This window comes from Amphibalanus amphitrite, unplaced genomic scaffold, assembly GCF_019059575.1.
Source record: "Amphibalanus amphitrite isolate SeventyFive unplaced genomic scaffold, NRLGWU_Aamphi_draft 000617F_arrow, whole genome shotgun sequence".
In the NCBI taxonomy this organism is placed as follows: Eukaryota; Metazoa; Arthropoda; class Thecostraca; order Balanomorpha; family Balanidae; genus Amphibalanus; species Amphibalanus amphitrite.
In genome coordinates this window covers 236,275-258,329 of record NW_024882111.1, presented here as the reverse complement: position 1 = coordinate 258,329, position 22,055 = coordinate 236,275, and the positions used below count along the sequence as shown (strand labels likewise).

At 50.2% G+C, this 22,055-nt stretch overlaps 2 protein-coding genes across 8 annotated transcripts; one reads left to right on the top strand and one right to left on the bottom strand.

Annotated features, from left to right (window-relative positions):
• The first annotated feature begins 256 nt into the window (after positions 1-256).
• Positions 257-10,731, top strand: LOC122363340 (cytoplasmic tRNA 2-thiolation protein 1-like). Of its 5 annotated transcripts, none has more exons than XM_043332488.1 (8): positions 257-276; positions 3,412-3,521; positions 3,691-3,869; positions 4,130-4,301; positions 4,487-4,675; positions 5,171-5,301; positions 6,543-6,738; positions 10,535-10,731. In XM_043332488.1, the coding sequence occupies exons 2-8, from the start codon at positions 3,474-3,476 to the stop codon at positions 10,655-10,657; spliced, it is 1,038 nt and encodes a 345-aa protein (XP_043188423.1). In that variant the 5' UTR covers positions 257-276; positions 3,412-3,473; the 3' UTR covers positions 10,658-10,731. The 5 variants fall into 5 exon arrangements, with proteins under 5 accessions (XP_043188423.1, XP_043188422.1, XP_043188425.1 ...); XM_043332487.1 differs by lacking the exon at positions 257-276 and adding an exon at positions 312-348 and having other exon boundaries at positions 3,414-3,521; XM_043332490.1 differs by lacking the exon at positions 257-276 and adding an exon at positions 354-372 and having other exon boundaries at positions 3,414-3,521.
• Positions 10,732-10,873: 142 nt separating this feature from the next.
• LOC122363339 lies at positions 10,874-21,916 on the bottom strand. 3 transcript variants are annotated; one of them, XM_043332484.1, is made up of 16 exons: positions 21,733-21,916; positions 19,802-19,946; positions 18,848-19,032; positions 18,477-18,685; positions 17,820-17,952; positions 17,445-17,568; positions 17,043-17,114; positions 16,627-16,728; positions 16,217-16,308; positions 15,901-15,966; positions 15,300-15,383; positions 14,757-14,881; positions 12,770-12,878; positions 12,467-12,646; positions 12,132-12,192; positions 10,874-11,611 (listed from the first exon to the last, which is right to left on the bottom strand). In XM_043332484.1, the coding sequence occupies exons 2-16, from the start codon at positions 19,941-19,943 to the stop codon at positions 11,280-11,282; spliced, it is 2,016 nt and encodes a 671-aa protein (XP_043188419.1). In that variant the 5' UTR covers positions 19,944-19,946; positions 21,733-21,916; the 3' UTR covers positions 10,874-11,279. The 3 variants fall into 3 exon arrangements, with proteins under 3 accessions (XP_043188419.1, XP_043188418.1, XP_043188420.1); XM_043332483.1 differs by having other exon boundaries at positions 21,586-21,795; XM_043332485.1 differs by lacking the exon at positions 21,733-21,916 and adding an exon at positions 20,523-20,620.
• Positions 21,917-22,055: the final 139 nt, after the last annotated feature.

Genomic DNA, 22,055 nt, shown 5'->3' with positions numbered 1-22,055 from the left:
ATACCAGTTACTAACTTTCCAAAAGAATTTATTTTTTGATTACTTACGTCATCAGCCCTCACTCACTCACTTTTGTTAATGACTAGCAAGTGGAAACAAGTGTCTTGGGTTTGAAAATAAACCAATGATGAGTAAACGCCGTTTATGAATCTATGACATCACTTTTAAAATGTCGACCATCATCATTTACATCCAGGAAGGTGTGTTCTAAAACTGAAATCGAGTACTGCTTATGGATGCAGACTGCGAACGATCCCTGCAGCTCCGCCTCCTGAGGAGTACCCCAGCTCCTGCAAATAACGCTTTCGAACAGAATTTTACTGTCTTGACGCTAGGCTATATTTTTGCGTAGGTAACACGCCTTTACCCCATGTTTTTTGTGTTTTTGAGATTTTGATAAATATTTTGGGTACCTATGTGTCATTTCCTCAAACGTGCCTCAATCTATAGCACTGGGTGTACTTTCATGCAGTGTACTTTCAATATTTTTTTCAGATACACTGTTAGTTTATGTCAAGAACTGAACTCCAATCCTTCCAAGCATGAGTCATTTTGAATTGGAATAGGGAGGGGAGGTCCTAGGCAGTCTGTATCTGTAGGGGAGCATTCTGGTCTAGGGGTAAGTTCGTTGCCTCTAGATTCAGCCATCTAAGTTTGATTCCCGGGCAATGCATGTGGCATTGCCTTTTGCCGCTGCCTGACCTGACCGCCTGGAATAGCGTGAGAGTTCAGGTTAGCACTTGGTCCACTGGATGTGGTGCTTAATGGTGTGATATGGCTTAATGGTATATGGCTAAGCATTTGCTGACTGGTGTCATATTGCCACCAGTGCACTTATATGAATTCTCTGGGGAAGGTTGTTGGCATTGTCCAGTGCAGACTGTGGGCTAATAAGGATTTCTGGCCTGTTAGTGGTTGGTGCTAGCTCATCCTTTTCTCCACAATTGCTACTAGAGCTGGTAGGTTTTCTTATCAACTGCTGCCATGCTTTGCAGTCTGGCTGGTTGGTACTTGATATACAGCCAGTAGGTACTTGTAGGTAAAGCAAGCTGAGCTGATGTAAACTTTTTTATCAAACTGAAATAAATAAAGGTGGTATTGTTAATATTTTAAATTATAATTTGTACATAATTGTCTGCTGGCTTAATCCTCCTCAGATAGCTGTTGTTCTCTTTGTTGCCATACCACAAGGCTAGCCTTGTGTTAGCAGGCCCCCTCATTTGCATTTTTCACCATCCCAGTATCTGATAGACAAAAAATTCAAACAGGCTTACCACAAAGAAATGCATTAGAGTTGAACCATGCTAGATGATCAAGTCAATTTCCTGCTAAAATTAATAAGACAAGTCATTTTATGTGGAGTTTCATTCTTATTTACTGAAGGTATGATGCAGGGACTGGTAAAAAAAGTCCCATGCATTTTGGGTTTTAGTACAGATTTATGAAATAACAATTCAAAAGATAGTTATTTAAACTGTTAGTTTCTAATTTGTCTTGAAGCCAATTTCTCTTGAAGCCTTATCAGAGCCTACCTATTGTTAACAGTTCCTACATAAATATCTATCATAAGAAATGAAAACATTTGAATGCTGCAGTTTCAGTCAGAAAACTTCTTGAACATCTTGTTAGTTAACAGCTTCTTCAGGTTTTAGGGCCCAAGCTGCCAGTTGTGTTGTTGCATCGGTCATGACTCTTAAGGAGCCTGATTATATTTTATTGTTATTTCTCACAACTGCGTATTGTTTTTGGTTCAGGTTGTTGAAGCCCAGTGGTGGAACCGTTCAGTACCGATCACACAGTGAGGAGCGCCTCTAACTGCACTGGCACTTGATATCTGGTTTGCTAGTGTTCAGTGGCAGCCAGTGACAGACCTGAAGCGGCGCTCGGTCAGTGACTCCAGTGTGCTCGTGTCGGACCATCTGAGTTTGGCGCGCCATGAACCGGTCCAGTTTCGGCGGCTCGCCGTTCACGCCCCGCGGACGCGGCGGCGGGTTCCGGGGCCGTGCCGCCCGCTTCTCACCACTGGTGCAGTCGCCGTCGCCCGGCGGCCGGCTGCCTGACTTCACTCCGTCCCCACGCGGCGGCCGCGGCGGCTGGGGCAGTCCGCGGGGCAGCCCGCGCGGCGGCGGCGCCGGAGGCTGGGGCACGCCGCGCGGCCGGGGGTTCGGCACGCCACGCGGCCGGGGCGGACACGGCGGCGGCGGCGGGCTCTCCTTCGACGACACGTTCGTCAGGTTCGCCACGGAGAATCCATGGGCGGAGCTGGAGCAGAAGAAAGGCCTGTCGTCGGCGCTGGGGCCGCTGAATAGCAGCAGCAGCAGCGGTGGAGGGGACAGGATGAGAAACCAGCCCGGCTCGCGGAACGACTCTCCAGCCGGGTCGCCAGCTCCAGGACAGGAGCAGGACAGCCTGCCCGTGCCGGACGACGACGACAGCTTTGTGTAGCGCTGCGGTGCGTGAACTTTGAACTTTGGGACAGGATGAGCCATGGACTGCTAGGAGAGGAGGCTATCGCCGTGGTCCTTAGTGAAGTGTTTGGTGACCAGGTGTGGCACCGCGGCAATGGGCTGCTGTCAGTGGCTGCCCAGGACTCTGGCGTTTTGAAGCCAGAACGGACTGTCGAGTGAGAGACTAGTGGCAAAACGATCTGGTGACAGTGTCGTCAGCGGTGAAGTGTCAATTTGTGATGCGCTGTCGATGAATTGGAGGGCCGGCCATGCTGGGCGCATGTGCGTCGAATTGTGCTGTTCATCATGCCTCGCTCGTTTTCATTTTAGCGTTCATCACAATGAAAGCCGATACCATCTCGATCGTTTGTACCATCATTTTTTTTTTTTTGTAATCCCACCCATTGGGGTTATCGTGCGGTTTTATGCCACTGTTGTACATATGTATCCTGCGTTGTACGTATTCGCGCTCTGACGAGTTGACTGTTCTCAAACTCGATAAGCGCCGTGTTGTGTTTATTTTAAACCGCGACGGGTCATTGTCTGCTTTTGTCAGTACCCTGCCAACCTTCCTGGTTTTGGATAACACCGTATTACGCTGTAATGCTACTGGCAATAAATATGGTGAGAATTGACGTGCATACTGATTCGTTTTCGACTTTCGGTAGGGACTTGATGTAAAGACCGAATGGCGAATAGACCGACCGTCGACCGAACATTTTCTCACCTAGTTTTCGGAAGTGCTATCAATCAAGATCCACTCGAACAGCACAACACGCTTTTCACACTTTCGAAGAGTCACTACAGGTCTATATAATCACACGACACTTTGCGTGATAGGCAAAATGCTAAGTATCAATGCGCCACTGTGACTTTCCCTAAAAAGGCCAGTCGTTTTCGGATCTGCCCTCTAAATGGCTGCTAAAAGTGAGACATCAGTATTTTATCTGTTACGGTCTGTTACAGGCACTTGCTCGTCTGGTCTACATAACTGAGCGACAGACATAAGTGAAACTTTCAGGAGCGATGGCTCCGAAGTGTAAAACTGGCTGCGGCAAAAACGCCATCCTAAAGGTAAGATCGCGCTCTAATTGATGTCACTGTGTTTGATGTATGAGACAGCTTATTGGGATATATTTAGTGTATCTTGCAACCGTTGCAATCATTCGAAGTGACTGCGTTTTTACTTTGCAAGCTACTACCCATGCCTCCCCATCTGACCTTCCACATGTCCCTCTGGCAGCGCCCGAAGACTGGCGACGCGCTGTGCCGCGAGTGTTTCTTCTGGGCATTTGAGACGGAGGTGCACAACACGGTGACGGCGGCACGTCTGTTCCGGCGCGGCCAGTACGTGGCGGTGGCGGCCAGCGGAGGCAAGGACTCCACCGTGCTCGCCCACGTCATGAAGGAGCTCAACCAGAGGTGGGTAACGCCGCGGGCGCGGGGCGAGCATTGTGGGGTTATGATGGTACCGGGCAGGGGCGTGTTCTGCAACCTCTATCTTAATGTATGGCGAATGACATGAGTTACGGCTATTTTCCTTCGACCTGATCCATATAGCATCCCAGTAGTAAGATGCAGCAAGATCTAGATCCCAACGCCTAGTGGTGCTAGTGCTGGGTGTACTGGGGTCTACCAGGGTATCACGGGGTGTCACGACCCCGATCTGACCTGACCTGCAGGTACGACTACGGCCTGCGCCTGGTGCTGCTCAGTATCGACGAGGGTATCACGGGGTACCGCGACGACAGCCTGGAGACGGTCAAAAGGAACCGGGACCAGTACGGCATACCGCTCACCGTGCTCTCATACGAGGACCTGTACGGCTGGACCATGGACGACATCGTCAAACAGGTCCGCAAGAGATGGTCATGGGGACGTGCTCAGGGTAGATTATGTCGAGCTGTGCGCATGTGTTTTCCAGAAAAATGTCATGATTGCTAACTTTGGTGGTTTGATGTAGTATGGGTAAGTGTGGTTTTCTTATTCAGGATTGTTCCTGGCCTGGTTGACATCAGCCCCACCTCCTTCCGTCCCAGGTGGGTCTGCGGAACAACTGCACGTTCTGCGGCGTGTTCCGGCGCCAGGCGCTGGACCGCGGCGCCGCCCAGCTCGGCGTCGACCAGATCGTCACCGGGCACAATGCTGACGACATCGCCGAGACGGTAGTGATGAACGTGCTGAGGGGCGACATCGCGCGCCTGCAGCGGTGCACTGCCATCAGCACGGTGAGACGCCGGGGGCTGCTCGCAGGGCGGGCGGGATGAGTCACTGGGAGCGGGAGGGGAGGCGTAGCCTAGGTAAGGGGCAGGGGAGGTCTGACAGTGGGGGTTCGTTTTAACAGAGAGGTGATATTAGGGGGAGGGTAGTTACAGGTGTTTTGGTATTTCGCGCATCGCCCGCCGATTATGATGCTGGGACGGGTCATGGATATTACGCTGACAAGTAATGGGCGCAAAAATTATTACTAGTGCAGTTGACGCGCCCTAAACTAATCCTAATAAACAAATAAGATACAAAGGCGGACATGTTTCGCGCTTAATTTGTATGAAATTGTTTTTTAAATTTTGTTCCTTGCCACTTGCCACTGCCTTTTTTGCTGCCCGTCAAAGTTGGGTTATCGATTTCCAAAAGAAACGTGACTCCATTTGTCATTGGTCTATAGGCTAGGCAACCCGACGCTGGTTGTTCGATTCCATGTTTGGTCTCCCTCACGTTTCCAGGGCACCGAGGGTTCCATCCCACGCTCCAAGCCTTTCAAATACACCTACGAGAAGGAGATCGTCATGTACGCCTACTTCAAGAAGCTCGACTACTTCTCTACAGAGTGCATCTATTCGCCCAACGCCTACAGGTAAGGCAGCGCCAAACAGGATCGATATGCCTTCTTTTATAACGACCGGTAACTCTGGGTTCATTGATAAACCAAATAGACTGGCCTATTTCTCATAGGCATTACATGTCTACAGGAGTCAAATTTTGACTCGTATCTCTTGGATCATGGCAGGCTGGTGAAAGCCCTGCTGACGTATAGCACATCTTAGGTGTTTGCTTGGCTGTTGGTGGCGATGTCCTCGCCCTCTGTTCTCCATATTGCTCGAAGGCCATTAGGCTCAGGTGTGTGATACCCTGTGTGGATGATACCTTAATCGTTGTGCACGTGCACACGTATTTTCAGCGTCCACGTCCAGCTCAGTCACTGTCCAGCATTGCTTGTATGCACGTGCCTACTGCTCGGTCGTCGCATTTCCTCCCAGCGTCAAGATGACCGAAAGAAATGAGCAAAGATATTGCTTCACATTTTGTCAGAAACTTGGGGAAACGCAGTCCGACACTATCAGAAAAGTTCAGCTGACATTCGGCAATGAAACGATGGGCGTTACCCAAATCAAGTTCTGGTACAACCGCTTCAAGAACGGTCGAGGTTCAGTAGAGAGCGACATGCGGCCTGGCAGGCCCTCGACGAGCAGAAATCCTGAAATTGGTGTTGACGACGGTGACGATCAGGGTGTTGTTCATCATGAGTATGCTCCAGAAGGTCAGACGATCAACAAACAATACTATCTGGAAGTTCTGCGTCATCTACGGGACGCTGTGCGGCGTAAGAGACCGGCGTTGTGGGCGACGCAGGACTGGCAGCTTCACCACGACAAAGCGCCAGCCCACTCAGTCTATCTCCTACAGGAGTTTCTGGCCAAGCACGGCATCACGCAGGTGCGGCAGGCCCCACACTCACCCGATATGGCCCCATGTGACTTCTGGCTGTTCCCCACTTGAAAATGCCGCTGAAAGGCACCAAATTTCAGGACACAGAGGGGATCAAGACGAATGCGACAATGGCCCTGTTGGCGATCGCGAAGAGTGACTTCTCACAGTGCTTCCAGCGATGGAAGGGCAACTAGGCTAGGTGTGTAGATTCGCAAGGGGCGTACTTTGAGTGAGAATACAGTTCGAACTCTGTAACCATTCGCGTTTATTGTCTGGGGACAAAGGTCGGATACTTTTTGATCAGGCCTCGTATATACACTGTGTGTTCTCCCATCTATGGCGTGTAAAATATTGTCCGTCCACCTCACTACCCTCGCCCTCCGTCAGGGGTTACGCGCGCGCCTACCTGAAGGACCTGGAGGCTATCCGAGCCACCTCCATCATCGACATCATCCACTCGGGGGAGAGTCTGGCGGTGCGCGACGCCGCCCGGTTGCCCACGCAGGGCACCTGCTCGCGCTGCCAGTACATCTCGTCCCAGCCCGTCTGCAAGGCGTGCGTGCTGCTGCAGGGACTGAACCAGGTCAGAGGCGGCCGGAGATCGGCGGAGAGGGCTGGCAGGGGTGGCGTCAGTAGTGTTTTACTTTTGGACTTCGGTACAATCCGGTGTCGTGATGTGCCGGTGGTTTGCGTTTGGGTTGATTAAGGGTTGGGCTTAGGACTAATTCTGCTTGAAGCGTTTTGATGCGTTTTTTTAGCGTCGACCTGGTTTGGCTGTTCATTAAAGGGACCCTCCCACCTTAACATTAGATTTGAGTTGAGATAGCCAAAATGGGGTCCCTGGCTCACAATTACCGGTTTCGGCATTCACAACATCGAGAAATGCCTTAAATCGGAAATATTGAATTTCAAAATTGCAGCATTTTGATTCAGAGGGGCTAATGCTTAGGAATACCCCTCTGAATGTGTGACGTCAGCGCAAATATCCAACGGTTTTTAAATGTTTGACTAAAACGTTTTGTAGCACGCGGTGGTATATGCTATTTGCGCGCAACATCTGCCGCAAACGCCGCACTTCTAAAATAAAGTCGCTAGAAACAGCGGAGATCCCAAAAAAGTAAACAAAAGTAAAAGTCTAATATCTTGAAAACCGGTGAATATTTTTCGGTGAAATTTGGTAGATATTCGTTTTCGCTCTTTCTGAACCGAGCGACATCACTTTCATGCCAATTCATAAACTTTTTTGAAGGTGGGAGGGTCCCTTTAACAGTATCGGTAAAGCGGCACGTTATCTGCGAACAACTTGTCGCAAAGTATGAGTATGAGTATGAGTATGAGTTTATTGTAGAGACCATCCACGCAGTGGCTATTCTGATCTCACGTCAGATGATACATTACTAAAACACGGGATTAAAACACATACCTAAGACACCAGGCCATTACATTTTAAAAGTAAAGTAAATTAAGCAGTAGGCAAACACTATAAACACGTTAAACACCAGATAAAAGAAGATGAGGCCTATGAGCGAGTGAGTAAAGTGAGTGGAGCGCTAAGTGTTGTCACATTTTCTGACCGCCGCCTTGAAGGCGCGGAGGGTGGGCATGCCACGGACAGACTGTGGAAGTCCATTCCAGGTTACCGCCCCGCGGTATGAGAAGGCTCTCTGGCTCGATGACAGTCTGCAGCGCTGCACATGCAGGTCGCCGCCATCGGAGCCGCGCGTCTCCCGGGTCGACACCACGCTCCGGGGCACCAGGAGCTCTCGCACATTGGAGGGTGCGCCGTCCGTCCGCAGCAGCCTCCACACCTTGGTGACGTCCCGGCGCGCCACCAGGGCCGCGATCCTCGGCCAATCAAGGGAATTTAGAGATGATGTGATGTGCTCGTGTTTTTTAACCCCTGTTACAACTCTGGCCGAAAAATTGATTAGCTTCTGAATTTTTTGCATCTGTCCCTTGGCCGCCCCACCCCACACACAAAGACAATAAATGATATGCGGGAAGACATAGGCTTGAACGATGATTTTGAGAACTTCAGGTGTAAAATAGTGTCTGAATCTGTGCAGTGAAAAGAGAATTTTGTTGCACTTTTGGACGACAAGCGTGATGTGCTCCTCCCATGACAGGATCGCATCCGCAGTGACGCCAAGAATTTTGATGGTTTTTGAGGGCTGAATCAAAGAGTTTTCCACTTCGAACTTGAAATCATGGGTTTTTGTTACGTTATGCTTTGTACCAACAATAATGAAATCGGTTTTGCTACTGTTCATTTTTAATGAGTTCGCTCCGAACCAGGCATGAAGCTCGCGCATGGTGAGCTCCAGCCTAGCTCGGAGTTCGGCCAGGCTCGGCCCGTCAGGTGAGGCACAGTCTATATGGAGGGTGTCGTCTGCGTATGAAATGAGGCGGCCATGAGTTAGATGTGCCGGAAGGTCTGAGGTAAACAGAATGAAAAGGATCGGACCGATGATCGAGCCCTGGGGCACGCCGCAGGGTACAGGCAGGGTCACATCGCCACCCCTGACAAGCTGGCGCCGTCCATCGAGATAGCTGGAGAACCAGCCGACGTCAGTGACTCCATACCATGGCAATTTGGTGAGGAGGACGCCATGATCGACGCTGTCGAACGCCTTTGATAGATCGATCGCCGTTACCGACGATACTAGACCACGGTCGGTGTTGCTGACAAGGCGCTCGACAGCGTCGATCACGGCGTCCTCAGTAGAGTGGTGTGAACGATAAGCATATTGAGATGGGCTCAGCAAGTGATTGGCTTCGACATAATTTGTAAGTTGAACACATACTACTTTTTCTAAAATCTTTGACAGCACACTTAAAAGTGAAATAGGCCTATAATTTGATGGTTGGGTAAGATCACCGGACTTTGGTATTAGCACGACACATGCTAACTTCCAACACTCGGGGAACACGCCCGTCATCATCGATAGGTTTACCAGCCGAAGCAGATGGGGGCCAACAACAGGGAAGCAGCGCCGTACCGCAAAGAGTGGTACCCCATCCGGCCCCACCGCCCTGGACGCGCTCATACACTGGATGCATTGCCACAGTTCTGGCAGGGTAGCTGGCTGGAGCTGGAAACTGGTGGAGCAGACGGTGGGCGGGCGCTGAGCGTGCCGGCCCTCGGTCGCGACTTGCCGCAGCTCGTCAGCGATGCGGGATCCTACGGTGGCAAAATGCCTGTTCAGCTCGTCGGCCCAGGCAGCTGCCTGCTCCGGAGCGTCGGCAGCGGCAGCAGGCCGGGGCCGGCGAGTGGCACTTATGCGTCTGAACCTGGTCCAGAAGTCTCTGCGGTCCCCCGACGCCAACTCGTCACAGAAGAAGTCACGACGCGCTTTGATGAGCTGACTCTTTACAGAGTTTCTGAGCCGAAGGTAGTCTGCCTTGGACTCGGGAGACCGAAGACAGATCCAGGTGTCGCGGGCGGCGTCACGTTCCGACATCAGTGCCCGAAGCGCGGGGTCGTCGGCCAGCCACGGGCAGTCCGGCCTACTGACGCGCACTCGTCTCGCAGGGCAGAGTCGGTCAATCACGGAGTTCCAAATGGTCATGAACTCGCGGACACATACGTTCACATCGGTAGCGCCGTCCACCGCTGACCAGTCAGCCCCCAGAAACTCTAGGCAGACGGCGTCCCAGTCGCAGCGCCGCCAGGGGCGCGCCGTGCGCCACTCAGGAGGTCTGCGCACACGGCCGAGGCGCGCGGTGACGATTACGGGCTGATGGTCACTGATGGCGACCGGCAGCACCTCGACCTCAGGCACAGGGTCTCTCTGGTCGGTCAGCACGTGGTCGAGCGCCGTCGGCACGGGGTGAAGATGAGTCGGCTGGTTCACCAGCTGCACCAAACCGAGCTCGGAGAGCAGGCTATTGTAGCGGCAGATCCGCGGCGAGGCAGCGTCCAGCACATTCAAGTTGATGTCTCCCAGCAGGAACACGGGCCGGCCGAGGCAGCGGGCGACTCTCAGCTGCTCCTGCAGGTGTTCCAAGCTGCTAGCCTCCGGAAAGTGGTTTGGAGACTTGGGTGTGGCCTGATTTCACAATTTTAACGTCATCAGTCTAGCGTCTAACGGCCTCGAAGCTACCAGCAGACTGTTACGAGTAACCATTATCCATTTTCTGAATCTAACCCCGCGTTTGATGTCTCTCGGACGACGAAGATTCTACGTCGTCCGGCCTATCACGTTCCATAACCGCAGCCGAGCCCCCGCTGACCTTGAACGGGATTGGCCGGACGACGTAGAATCTTCGTCGTCCGAGAGACATCGAACGCGGGGTAAGTCATGTTCAGTTCTGAACGCAGTTCCACTGTCTGGCTGTGTGTGACGCCACTCATCCCCCTCCTCATTTTCCCGCCGCAGGGCCGGCCACGACTGGGGATCGGGAAGAGCAGCAAGGTGCAGGAGCGGGCGCGCGAGACAGAGGGAGAGAGCGACGACCGGCCGAAGGTCGACTCCGCCACGGTCACCGTCGGCGCCGGCTAATGAAAACGACCTGTCCCAGCTGCTACTTGTCACTTGTTTGTGGGATATTGTGCCTATATATAAATTATTTTGCATTTAAGGTTTTTAATCGTCTATTTTTTACGCTTCGGGGCCATAAACGAAGACAATCGTCGCATTGCCGTTCCCCAAGCTCACTGCGATCTACAGAGGTCCCATCACGGCGCCCAATGTGTCGGCCGATTAAAAACAACGCCGGGTGATGATCGCCTGTATTCACAATGACGTGGTGAAACTGCTCGCTAATTATGAACATTAATGAGATGGTGCGACGCCAGGACCGGTGATGGCGCCGCCCCGAACGGCCGATATGCCCCGCCCCGCCCTGGAGTCGATGATATCAGACAAAACACAAATCAACTCTTATGCAACGGCATCGCGTGCCACTGCCGTCAGAAAATTCTGGGATGATACCGACACACTGCATAGGCTGGTACACGAAGTAAGCGCGCGACTCCAGTGAGAGATATCAATCACTGTCCGCAGCACAACGTAAACGGTAAATAACGCACCCAGTCAGCCCCCAGTCTGCCGCCCGGCGTGGGGCGCTCTCCAGTCTGTCCGCGCACTGTCTGCGCGCCTCTCACTGCCGCCGCCGGCTGCGCTAGGTCTCGGTCGTCTCGGCCGCCTCCCCCTCGTCAGTGGTGCCCTCCGCCGTCTCCGCGGCGGGCTCGACGTCATCGGCCGCCTCCTCGTCGGCGGCGGACCCGGCCTCCTCCGCCGGCACGTAGCGCACCTCGCCGGCGTCATCGGGCGTTTCCATGACGACCGTCTTGGCGCCGGGCGGCGCGCCGGGCACGTCCGCCAGGGACACCTTGATGACGCGCCCCTTCGAGTCGACCAGCGAGCCTTTGCCGGCCAGTACGTTCTGCAGGTGTTCGGCGGTGATGCCCTGCAGTGCCCCGCTGTCACCGGTCGTCGCTGCCTCTCCTGAACCTGGAGAGAGAGGGCGAGGGGTGTCAGAGCGGCAGGAGGAGAACGGGAGGACGGCGTGGGGTTAGTGACAGAAGATGGGGATCTGGGAAGATCAGGCCATGGGCAGCGGCGTGAGATGGTCCAGGAGATGACAGGCCGCGGTGCGGAAGGGGATGATTGGAGACGAAATGATCACGGTACTAGTGAATAAGTCGCAAACGCAGGGATCACCGACCGATGTAGGCATTTGGGAAGGAAGGGAACGAGTTTGCGCGAAAGAATTAACCACAACAGCATCCAACCAACCAATCGGCTTCTGAGCTTGCGCACGCGTCGAGCTTCAAGGGGCAGACATGAAACAACACTCCGACTAACTATACGCTGTGGATAGCAAATACACTTATCGTCAATTCAAGCCAATAGATAATCTCCCCGATGCTAGGTGGATGAGGTCAGTAATAGTATGCATGTCACGTCTAGTGTTATTTGGCCTGATAAAATGGCCTCCAACACCCCACACGGCAGAGCGGCGGGTACTTACCGGACGTCTTGGCCTTTTTGGCGGCAGGCTCTCCTTCAGTTCTCGTCTCCGTCGTGCCGTTCTGAAATAAACCGACGATTTGGTGAACGGCTGAGTTACGCGTCACACATGAGAACAGCACAATTACAAGAAGATAAAGCATCCCAAGGATTGTTACGCTACCTCTCCAGAAAAACGTGGCTGTTTGAGAAAACATTTCATACGGAACTCTGTCAAGTATTCCAAACACTTTCACGTGTTGGTCAAGTCCCGACCCTCGCCGGTCCATCACCCGCTGCGCCTATCCCACCCATTCTGTCTGACCGGTCGAGCCGGCCGCCACCGACGTCTCTCACCTGCTGTATGGGGACGGGCTGGATGCTCTGCGGCTCGCCGGTCGCGCGGTTCTCCAGCACGTCCACCAGGCCCCACTGCACGTTCCCGGCGGAGGCGCGCTCCATCGAGGCAGCCACCACCTCGGCAGAGGGCAGTGGGAAGCCCATGCGCAGGATACGACCGTACGCCGTCTTACCCACCTGTGGACGGGGCGGTTGTCAGGGCCGGGCGGGCAGCGAAGGAGGTTATCACAGAGGGAGACGAGATGCTGCAGTAACCACCGCCGTCCTCGCTGGACAGAGGACGACGTGTGTCGTACCTACCTTCTGTATGATGTCTCTGGCCATGGTGAGAGTCGGTACCGCCCATTTGACGGTGCTGGCGCCCATCAACGCTCGTCGCTGGTCGTTGTACTTGAAGAAGCGCAGGAACCTGGCAGACAAAACGGCCAGCGGATCATAGGTCAGCAGCTGATTAATGGGGGAGGTTGATGGAACATCTGGGGCGTTCCACGACAAATCGACAAGTGCCCTGCACCCTCATATTTTATTTTTTTGCTTAAAATTGGTCTAATGGGTTGTGATGGGCGGGGAAGCCAGCTGTGGCAAGGATTTTTTTCTTCGAACAACGGTTTCCGAGATATAGCCTCGGGCAATTCCTGGAGTTCGCGCTGCAGCCCTATGTTTGGCAGCCTATAACTCAGAAACTATTGGTTTTTTACCATAAAAACTTGATATGGTTCAACTCACAATCAACAAACAAACATTTTGGCTATCTCGGATTTTCAATTTTTGAAAATTTTGATCACGTGACCTTTTGTCTTATTTTTCGAAGAGTGGCCTTGATATTTTCCCCACTGAAAGTTGCAATTTTGTCTGATGACGATTAAAGCCTTATCAATTGTCATTCATATGCGATAATAAAAAAAGTGGTTATCGCCCTGCGTTGACCTCAGGTCAGGTCATTTTTATGACCTGTCCATTATTACGAGCGGGAGCGACAGCGAGATCTCAAGAATAAAGCAAGGTAGCGACAAGCGGTAAACGGTAAAGGGTACACACGGATAAGGTCTATAATTTTTACTGAGGTCATTTTCAGGTCAGGTCAAAGATGACGTCACAGGAGCTAAAAGGAAGTCAAAATAGCGGCGCTATACATATATATGAAGTTTTTCTCGAATAACTTTCAAGGTATCCCACCTAGGAACAAACTAATAGCACCATCGTGCTCCTCTCGTCGATCCGCATCGAAACATATGTATGTTGACCTCGAAAGGTCGAAAGGTCAAAAGTTGACCTTAGATCACGTGACCTAGGGTCAACTTTTGACCTTTCGACCTTTCGAGGTCAAAATTCATATGTTTCGATGCGGATCGACGAGAGGATCACGATGGTGCTATTAGTTTGTTCCTAGCTGGGATACCTTGAAAGTTATTCGAGAAAAACTTCATATTTATGTATAGTGCCGCTATTTTGACTTCCTTTTAGCTCCTGTGACGTCATCTTTGACCTGACCTGAAAATGACCTCAGTAAAAATTATAGACCTTATCCGTGTGTACCCTTTACCGTTTACCGCTTGTCGCTATCTTGCTTTATTCTCGAGATCTCGCTATCGCTCCCGCTCGTAATAATGGACAGGTCATAAAAATGACCTGACCTGAGGTCAACGCAGGGCGATAACCACTTTTTTTATTATCGCATATGAATGACACTTGATAAGGCTTTAATCGTCATCAGACAAAATTGCAACTTTCAGTGGGGAAAATATCAAGGTCATTCTTCGAAAAATAGGACAAAAGGTCACGCGATCAAAATTTTCAAAAATTGAAAATCCGAGATAGCCAAAATGTTTGTTGGTTGATTGTGTGTTGAACTATATAAAGTTTTTATCGTAAAAAACCAATAGTTTCTGAGTTATAGGCCGCCAAACATAGGGCTGCAGCGCGAACTCCAGGAATTGCCCGAGGCTATATCTCGGAAACCGTTGTTCGAAGAAAAAAATCCTTACCACAGCTGGCCTCCCCGCCCATCACAACCCCTTACACCAGTTTTCAACGAAGAATAAAATATGAGGGTGCAAATTTAATTTTTCATTTGTCGATTTGTCGTGGAACGCCCCATCTGTTCTTCTATACAACTGTCAATTTGCTTGGGCTCAATGAGTCAGTGAATCATGAACCTAAAGTAAAAAAAAAAAATCACCACGAGTCATTACATAACTCTTTTGCAGAGTTTACCATCCACAACACTTCCACCACAATGTGGACGACCATCCACAAGTTGATCGCGTGCGCCTACTGGTATACCCACGTGGTCTCCATGGCGGAGATTTTCCGTTTGAGGGTGTTGATCCTCAGAGTCAGACCCTCCGACTCGCGGGCGTACGAGTCAGAGTCCTCGAAGAACCGAGACAGGGACCGCTCGTATTCCCGCCTCTGCAGCGAAGAGACGCACGGTAGGGTCATACAAGAGTCGCAACTGGCACCGATCGAAACCCCAGTTTGCCATCTGTCAGGGTTACAGGCCGGGAACACAAGATACCCATAACGAATTCCCTCTTCTCATGCATTTGAGGCGAGCCGCAACTGAAGCTTTCTATCCATTACTTTCTTACATTTTGACTACACTTGCCATTCATTCTTGAACCACAATAACAAACGCCTGCGAATCAGGCAATGCAGCAGATCTGATGACACCTGTCCTGACCTAAACAGCAGCCCTCACGCTGCAGCGCTCCGAATTACGCGTACTCGCCGAAACCAGTCAATATGCCCCGCCCCACCAGACCTACAATGGTCAGCCCTATGCCAGCTGCAGTACCAGTACCCCTCCCTCAGCGAGGCGCGGTATTACCTGGCTGTCCACCTGTTTGATGCTGTCCACCAGCCGGCGTACGTCCACGTCATGCATGTCCGGGTTGAGTGCCATCACGTCCGCCTGAGAGAAGCATAGACCACGGTCAGACAGCGGTAAAAACACAGTACATGGTCGAAAGACGGACAATGCCGGCCAGAACATGGTCGGAACATGGTCATAAGACGAACAGACCATGATCATAACGGTGTCGGGACAGGGCACCGATAAAAGTCGTTGGCAAATAGCGGCCTCCACTGCCGCCGGCAGTAGCGGTCACAGCTCAGAGTATACGCGCACACATGCTGTACGGAGTCACAGACCCTTTGAGCATTGAGTGACACTTATTGTGAGTGTGGTGGCTGAGCAGAACGTATCAGAGCCGTGATGGTGGTAAATTACGTTTGCGTCGGCCGGACGGCATATTTGGTTGTAAGGTTGTCGTTCGGCCATCACAAGCAGCTTATGTGGAAGACTTCATTGAAGGCACTAGCAAAGTGTTCCACCCGATTCCCGACTTTGCCGTTAATCATAGACTGATAGCATCGATCGGTTTAAGCACTCGTACGAGGCTGACCAACACTGCAACTCCTCGACTCACCAGGACGGGCGAGTTATCCGGGTCCTGGGCGTCACTGAGCTCCTTCTCCTCCAGCACCGGCTTCACCTGAAAAACGGCAACGTTTGTAACCGGAGCTGATGGCGTGATCGTGGCGAGTATTGAACCTGTCTGATATCGAATCAGTCAACGGCGATAGCCTCTCATGAAACCCAACAAAGCAATTAGCACGACGCTTTAGGAAGCACGAAGGTCACATCTCAATGGAGGCGACTATCCTATCGTTTCCTACTGAGAACTGAGTCCACTTTGTCGAATATGCTCCTGTCATCACCTCCCGCGGGGAATAGGGTCGTACCTGGGTGACGCACTTCTCCAGGTTGCGTTTCTCGTCTTCAGTTGGCTCCCCGCGCAGCTTGTCCTTGAGGCACTCGTGGATGCGCCGCAGCTCTGTCATAAACAGAGAGAAATAAATGAGAAAATACAGTGAGAACAAAGGTCACAGATGAAGTACCAATCTTTCCCAAGTTAGGTTCATGGCCATTTCTCGAGTAAATTACAGATTCGCCTAGACAGCAACAAAGCAATCTAGCTAAGTCTTGTAGGTATAAAGGCACCCGACGTGAATCATCTATAAGCATCATGGAACATACATATTCACCAAAGCACACAAATCTCTCAGACAGGCCGGTAATTCGGGACCGTCTGCCACGACCGCCCGCCACCCCGGTCTGGCTGAACCGCGCGGGGAGGGCGGGGGCCACTCACCGGCTAGCGTCAGGTCGGAGAGCGGCACGGCGGTGCCGCTCTTGTGCAGCAGCTGCAGACCGTCGTCTGTGACGTTCACAAACACCGGGCCCAGCTTCTTGCCTGCAGGGGCGAAAAAGCGACAATGAGAATAAACATGCGTATGCATTTTATGGGATTATCAATACAGGATTAAAATACGCATTTAACAAGCGGACATCGAGTAGCCCCGAGTATTTGTGATACGCTGAAATGCATTTCATCTGATGGAAAATTAAGTATGCAGAATAAAATCACCTACCATCATTTATGCACAATTAAAGAATTGTTTAATATCCCAGAAAGGAAACTAAATAGTGAGAAACTGCGTCACGAGTGACATTGCAAAAACTCAAGATCAGCTTTCGAAAGGAAAGTGAATCCAATTAGATGTTTACCTGACGACTCCTTGGGTACTTTGGGTGTCATCGGCTTCCGCGCGTTTCCATGGGTCTTCGGCTTCGGCTTCGCTGTGGAAATGGGCAACGGACGTAAATTCCTCGTGAACAGAAATTTCATTGAGGCTGTCATACACTGGTGAATGCGGACTGATAGCAACTGAATGTTCAGTTACCATTGCATTTTATCTATCGTCTCCACTGGGTGAAACGGCTACATCGCTGAACCATCTCACACAAATCGTCCCCGACGCGAGCTTGACTGTACCCTCGCAGTGAGCAGTTGACAAGGGTATCTGCCACTATACAGCAGCAGTGACAGACAGCGGCCACAGTCGGCCTGTTTTTAGGGCCTTGAGTCGGCCTATGTAGGTTCACATGACTGCCGACTAGCGTGCTCACGTGTGGGCGGCACGGCGGGCGACGGGCGCAGGATGACCTTCTTCTTTCCGCCGTCGAACAGACTCGGGTGTGAGCCCGGCTTCAGCTTCTTGTCCTCGGTGAAATTATCCGCCATAAAGTGCTCCTGGCGGGTGGGGAGCAGCATGGTGAGCGGGTAGGTAAATATCATCGGGGAGTTACCGGGAAGAAATGACATCGAGTTGGCTGGCTTACTTAAGCCAGTTGGTAGCAATTTTCCTTTCACCTCTGAATAACTACGGGAATAAATGGAAAACAATCAGCATTTTATCTGCTCACTGTACAAATAGTTCTTGTCTAATAACAACGTGTGTCGTGTGACACGTTCAGATGGGTCATGGCGGGAAGAAGTGTTACCTTGCAGACGCGCATCTCGAGCGGCCGCTTGGTCTTGGGGTCGAGCTCGCCCTTCCTCCAGCTCTGTTTACTGGTGGCCGCCGTGATGATAGAGCACCAGGCGCGGTGCAGGTCCTCCGGAAACTCGAACATGCTGCCGGAGCGGTCAGTGCCATCATCACCACAGCGTCATGGGCGGTAGGGGATATATTGTGCTATTGTTCTCAAGATAGGCGACCTATTAGTTTTGATGTGGTGAATGCCCTTGCCCTCGCCACAGCTCGGACCGAGTGCACCCCTCCTCCCACCCAGCGCCACCCCGACTCGAGTTGTGGCGAGGCGAGGGTAAGGGTATTCACCGCATCCGAAGTATAGGTTGAGACCATTAGTACAATGAAATTACAAGCTATGGGTTCCAAAAACGAGCGCAGAATCGTCTCACGAATGCCAAACTGCTGGTTAAAACCCCCAAAAATTATAAGAATTAATGATAGATGGTGTGCTAGACATCGCCCTAGCGATACAGCTAGGGCGTCTTACGTGGTCTCAACCCTTCCCTGTCAGCAAACTTCAGCCCTTCCCATGCACATGTCCTCAGTCTCCGTCCCGCCCCTATACACATACTACCATTCCCAGCTGTCCTTGGTCCGACCGTCCTTCCCAGCTGCCCCTTCTCACCTGTCCTTGGGTCCCTCGGTCTTGCAGCCGGGCACGCAGCAGGTGATGGGCGGCGGCTCGGGCGGCTCCTCGGCCTCGGCCTCCTCGGGCGGCTGCTCGGCGTCGCCGCTGCTATTGTAGATCACCTTGACGCCGCCCGGGAAGCGCGTCGGCACCGCCGCCGGCTGGATCAGGCCCCGCTCGTCGAAATCGGTCGACTCGAAATGGTCCTGGAGATAGAACGGGCGACGGAAGGTCATAAATAATGTGCGAGGGTTTTAACGAATCGACAAATTTGAGCAGGTATTGGAAAGAGAAATCCATAAAATAATGGAAACTGACCACTCACATTGCATATAAACCATGAGGCACTGGTGTGCGTGCGTGCTCACCTCACAGAGCAGTTTGAGTTTCGGCTCTGGCGCGTTCACGTCCAGCGCGGGGAAGACGGCCTCGAGCACGCTGGTCCAGGCCGTCTTCATCTCGCCATCCACGGGGAAGGTGCACATGCGGCCGTGGCGGCGGCCGCAGCCGGGCACGATACACGACACGTCGGCCGGCACCGTCATCGGCGCGTCTGTGGAACAGCGGCGCCGTGACACACACGAGGAACCTCAACACGGAGACACAAAAACTGCTAATTTAGTACAGTAAATGACCAAATCAAACCTAAAGTGGCTGATTTTGCAACTTACTTATCATTTATGGTGCTTTGATTAGTGTATGTTGGGTTTTGGATGACACCTTGGGTTGGATTGAGGTCATTGAGCCTTTCTGAAAAATACTGAGCTCAAATTGAGTTAGTCATAAAAAGAATAATTGTGCTCAGAAGTCAGAATAAGCTATCAAATCAAATGTTATGCAATATGAGCTGTCTAGACCAGCTTCCTAGTATGGTAAGCTTTGTTGTGACATTGACCATAGAGCTACATCTTCATTGACCTTTTCCAAACAAAATGGCTGGAAATAAAAAAGGAAAACCTCTGTTTTTCAGCCTTTTTTGCTGAAGCCATTTGCCTAAAACAGGAGTTAAGCCCTGGGGTTATTGCCCTGGCCTCAGATGCCATCCTCTGACTTGAGAGTTGAGACCTTGACATGGGGTACCATCAGCTGACAGCTGCATCTTCAAATGTAAAGCTAAAAAGGCATCTTAATTGGGCTGCACAAAACAGCAGACTAGGGTTTGAGGTCTCAACTTAAGACCTCACCCACAGCACTGAAGAAATGCAACAGGTCTGGGAAAGCTTAACTTCACCCTCCACTCCCCAGGTAAAATGTTTTATGTCAGATGTGCCACTTGTAGGAAACCCAGAGAGACAGGAACCAATCTTGACATTTACACTTGCCTTCATCCTCCTCCCCTCCTGCTTCCTCATTTTCCTCATCCTGCTGAGCCTGGTCTACATCTGTGGCTGGCATGCTGTCACTCCCCTCCTCATTGAGGATGTTGGGCATACTCTCACTGGGCTGCTTCACTGCCAGCTTCATGGTCTGAAAACAACAGAATTGCTGATGCAAACATTATGATATGACAGACTGATGGTATGTGATAATCAGAAAGACAAAACAGATGTCAGGACAGCAGTAAGATAAGCAGTGGCAAGACCTACCCAGTGCTCAAATGGCACACTGGCTTGCTGAAAAATGTCCTCTTTTAGCACATGAGGAGTAACATCATCACATTAGTGATTGCAATCTGGGCTCCTGCTTATAGCATTGCAGAAAAAGGGTACTAATTGCAGAATCAGCACCCTCCTCCAGTCTACAAATGCAAAGAGAACTCAGATGGTCATGGTATTTCTCCTTATTCTAGCAATTAACACCAGAGCACAATGTCCATGGGAAAATTACTGTAGCTATTTCAGCTCCCCAAAGGCCATAAATTCCCTATTTCTTTGTACAAGAAGTGCTTAAAAAAAGATGTACAGAGACTACACGCCTACTTTCTACTTTCACACTACTCTGATGCCAGATGGCGATTCACACATGGCGTGGTCATCATTTCACATCATTGTCATGTGCGCTGAGTTCCTTTCATAGTTCTCAAGTGAGGAGTGGCAATCTAACCTGAATGAATAGTGAGATGACGGATAATCAAGATTTCATGATGTGGATTGTTGTTCAACATCAGTTGGGCAAACTAGACCTTTGGAATCAAAATATGGAGGCATCAAAAGATTGATTCCTTATGACCATATTTGGGCATAAATGCAGACCATTTCTAACTTACCAATCACGTAAAAATAAGAGAGTGTTTCAAGACGGAGCATGCCTGATCTTGAACAGAAATGCTGGAACTATCTCCTAAGCAAAATAATATTGCTCCTATCATAACAATTTGAATTCTATAGGTAGTGAAAGGCAATCAAGGAATTGATTCACTTTAAACAGATAATCATAATATTGATTCCCCATCAGCTGGCTAATCATTATTTTGATTCACAGGTAATGTTAAGAGATAGGCAACAATGACTTGCAGGAATACATCATTTATCTTGCTACTATTCTCATTTAGTGGTATCCTCAGCACCACAACAGATACCTATAGCATTGTTGTAGTTAACCTTCACTACATTTGATAACAATTTACAATTTTTAAATGTCAAGAATACAAAAACTGAAGCAACAGGTAAAAACCATATAATAAATATAAAAGCACTACAACAATGATAATAAGGGGTTTGAAAATTTCATTTTGCCATTTCACACAATTACTGATTGTTTAGTATGCCATTCATGATACAAAAATAACATACAGTGTGATTTCCTCAAAACAGCTTTTACGTGATGGACAGTGGCTCTGTCTTTTTCCCATTCACAAGGCCAAAGGGACAATTTCTTAGTTTTGAGGTAACACTTTTTGGAAAGCTACCACATTTTTCTACCTTTTTAAAGAAAAATCTCACCGTCATGGGCCTTTTTTCAACCGTAACGATACATTTGAAGTCAAAAGTGTACCCAAATGAATCAAAAAATTGATTCCATGCCCATATTTGGTCATGGCTCCTCCCACCAGAATCAAATTATTGATGCCTCCATATTTTGATTCCAAAAGCCTAGTTTGCCCAACTGACATCAACATTCAACAAATCCAATAGGTTTCACATACTTATATTTAAAAAAAACTTACTTCAACTTCGATAAATAAGTGCAAGCTTTTGGCTACCGCAGGACCACACTAGAGTTAAATGATAATTAAATAAAACAAATGCTATCTCAATGATATAAATGCAAAATCCCGCGCTCCCATTTGAACGCTAAATCAAAATATACGTACGCAATATTTTCACTCGATTTTCCGTCATCAAACCAAACGAAAAAACGACGCCATGATAGTGACGTCAGCAAGGACAGAATCGTTCAGTCGGAAGTTTATGAAGTGATTTTAATCCATTCATAAAATTTATTCACATTCAAATTTCCGAAATTTGCATCAGCAGTCAACTCGAATTCGTAAAAAATCGTGAATGTTAAAACGGCAGGATATAGTTTGCTTATTCCTCCTCTTGCCTACGTCATAAGATGGCGGACACAACGACAGAAAGTTAATAAGCATGTCCTGCTCTATCTATGCTGTTAATTTAAATCGATTCTGAGGGG

Coding starts and splice junctions, on each gene's coding strand:
- LOC122363340 (XM_043332488.1), top strand. CDS start 3,474: ATGGCTCCGAAGTGTAAAACTGGCTGCGGCAAAAACGCCATCCTAAAG. Junction 3,522..3,690: donor GCAAAAACGCCATCCTAAAG/GTAAGATCGCGC, acceptor TCCCTCTGGCAG/CGCCCGAAGACTGGCGACGC. Junction 3,870..4,129: donor ATGAAGGAGCTCAACCAGAG/GTGGGTAACGCC, acceptor CCTGACCTGCAG/GTACGACTACGGCCTGCGCC.
- LOC122363339 (XM_043332484.1), bottom strand. CDS start 19,943: ATGAAGCTGGCAGTGAAGCAGCCCAGTGAGAGTATGCCCAACATCCTC. Junction 17,569..17,819: donor TCGAGATGCGCGTCTGCAAG/GTAACACTTCTT, acceptor CCCACCCGCCAG/GAGCACTTTATGGCGGATAA. Junction 16,729..17,042: donor AGTACCCAAGGAGTCGTCAG/GTAAACATCTAA, acceptor TCGCCCCTGCAG/GCAAGAAGCTGGGCCCGGTG.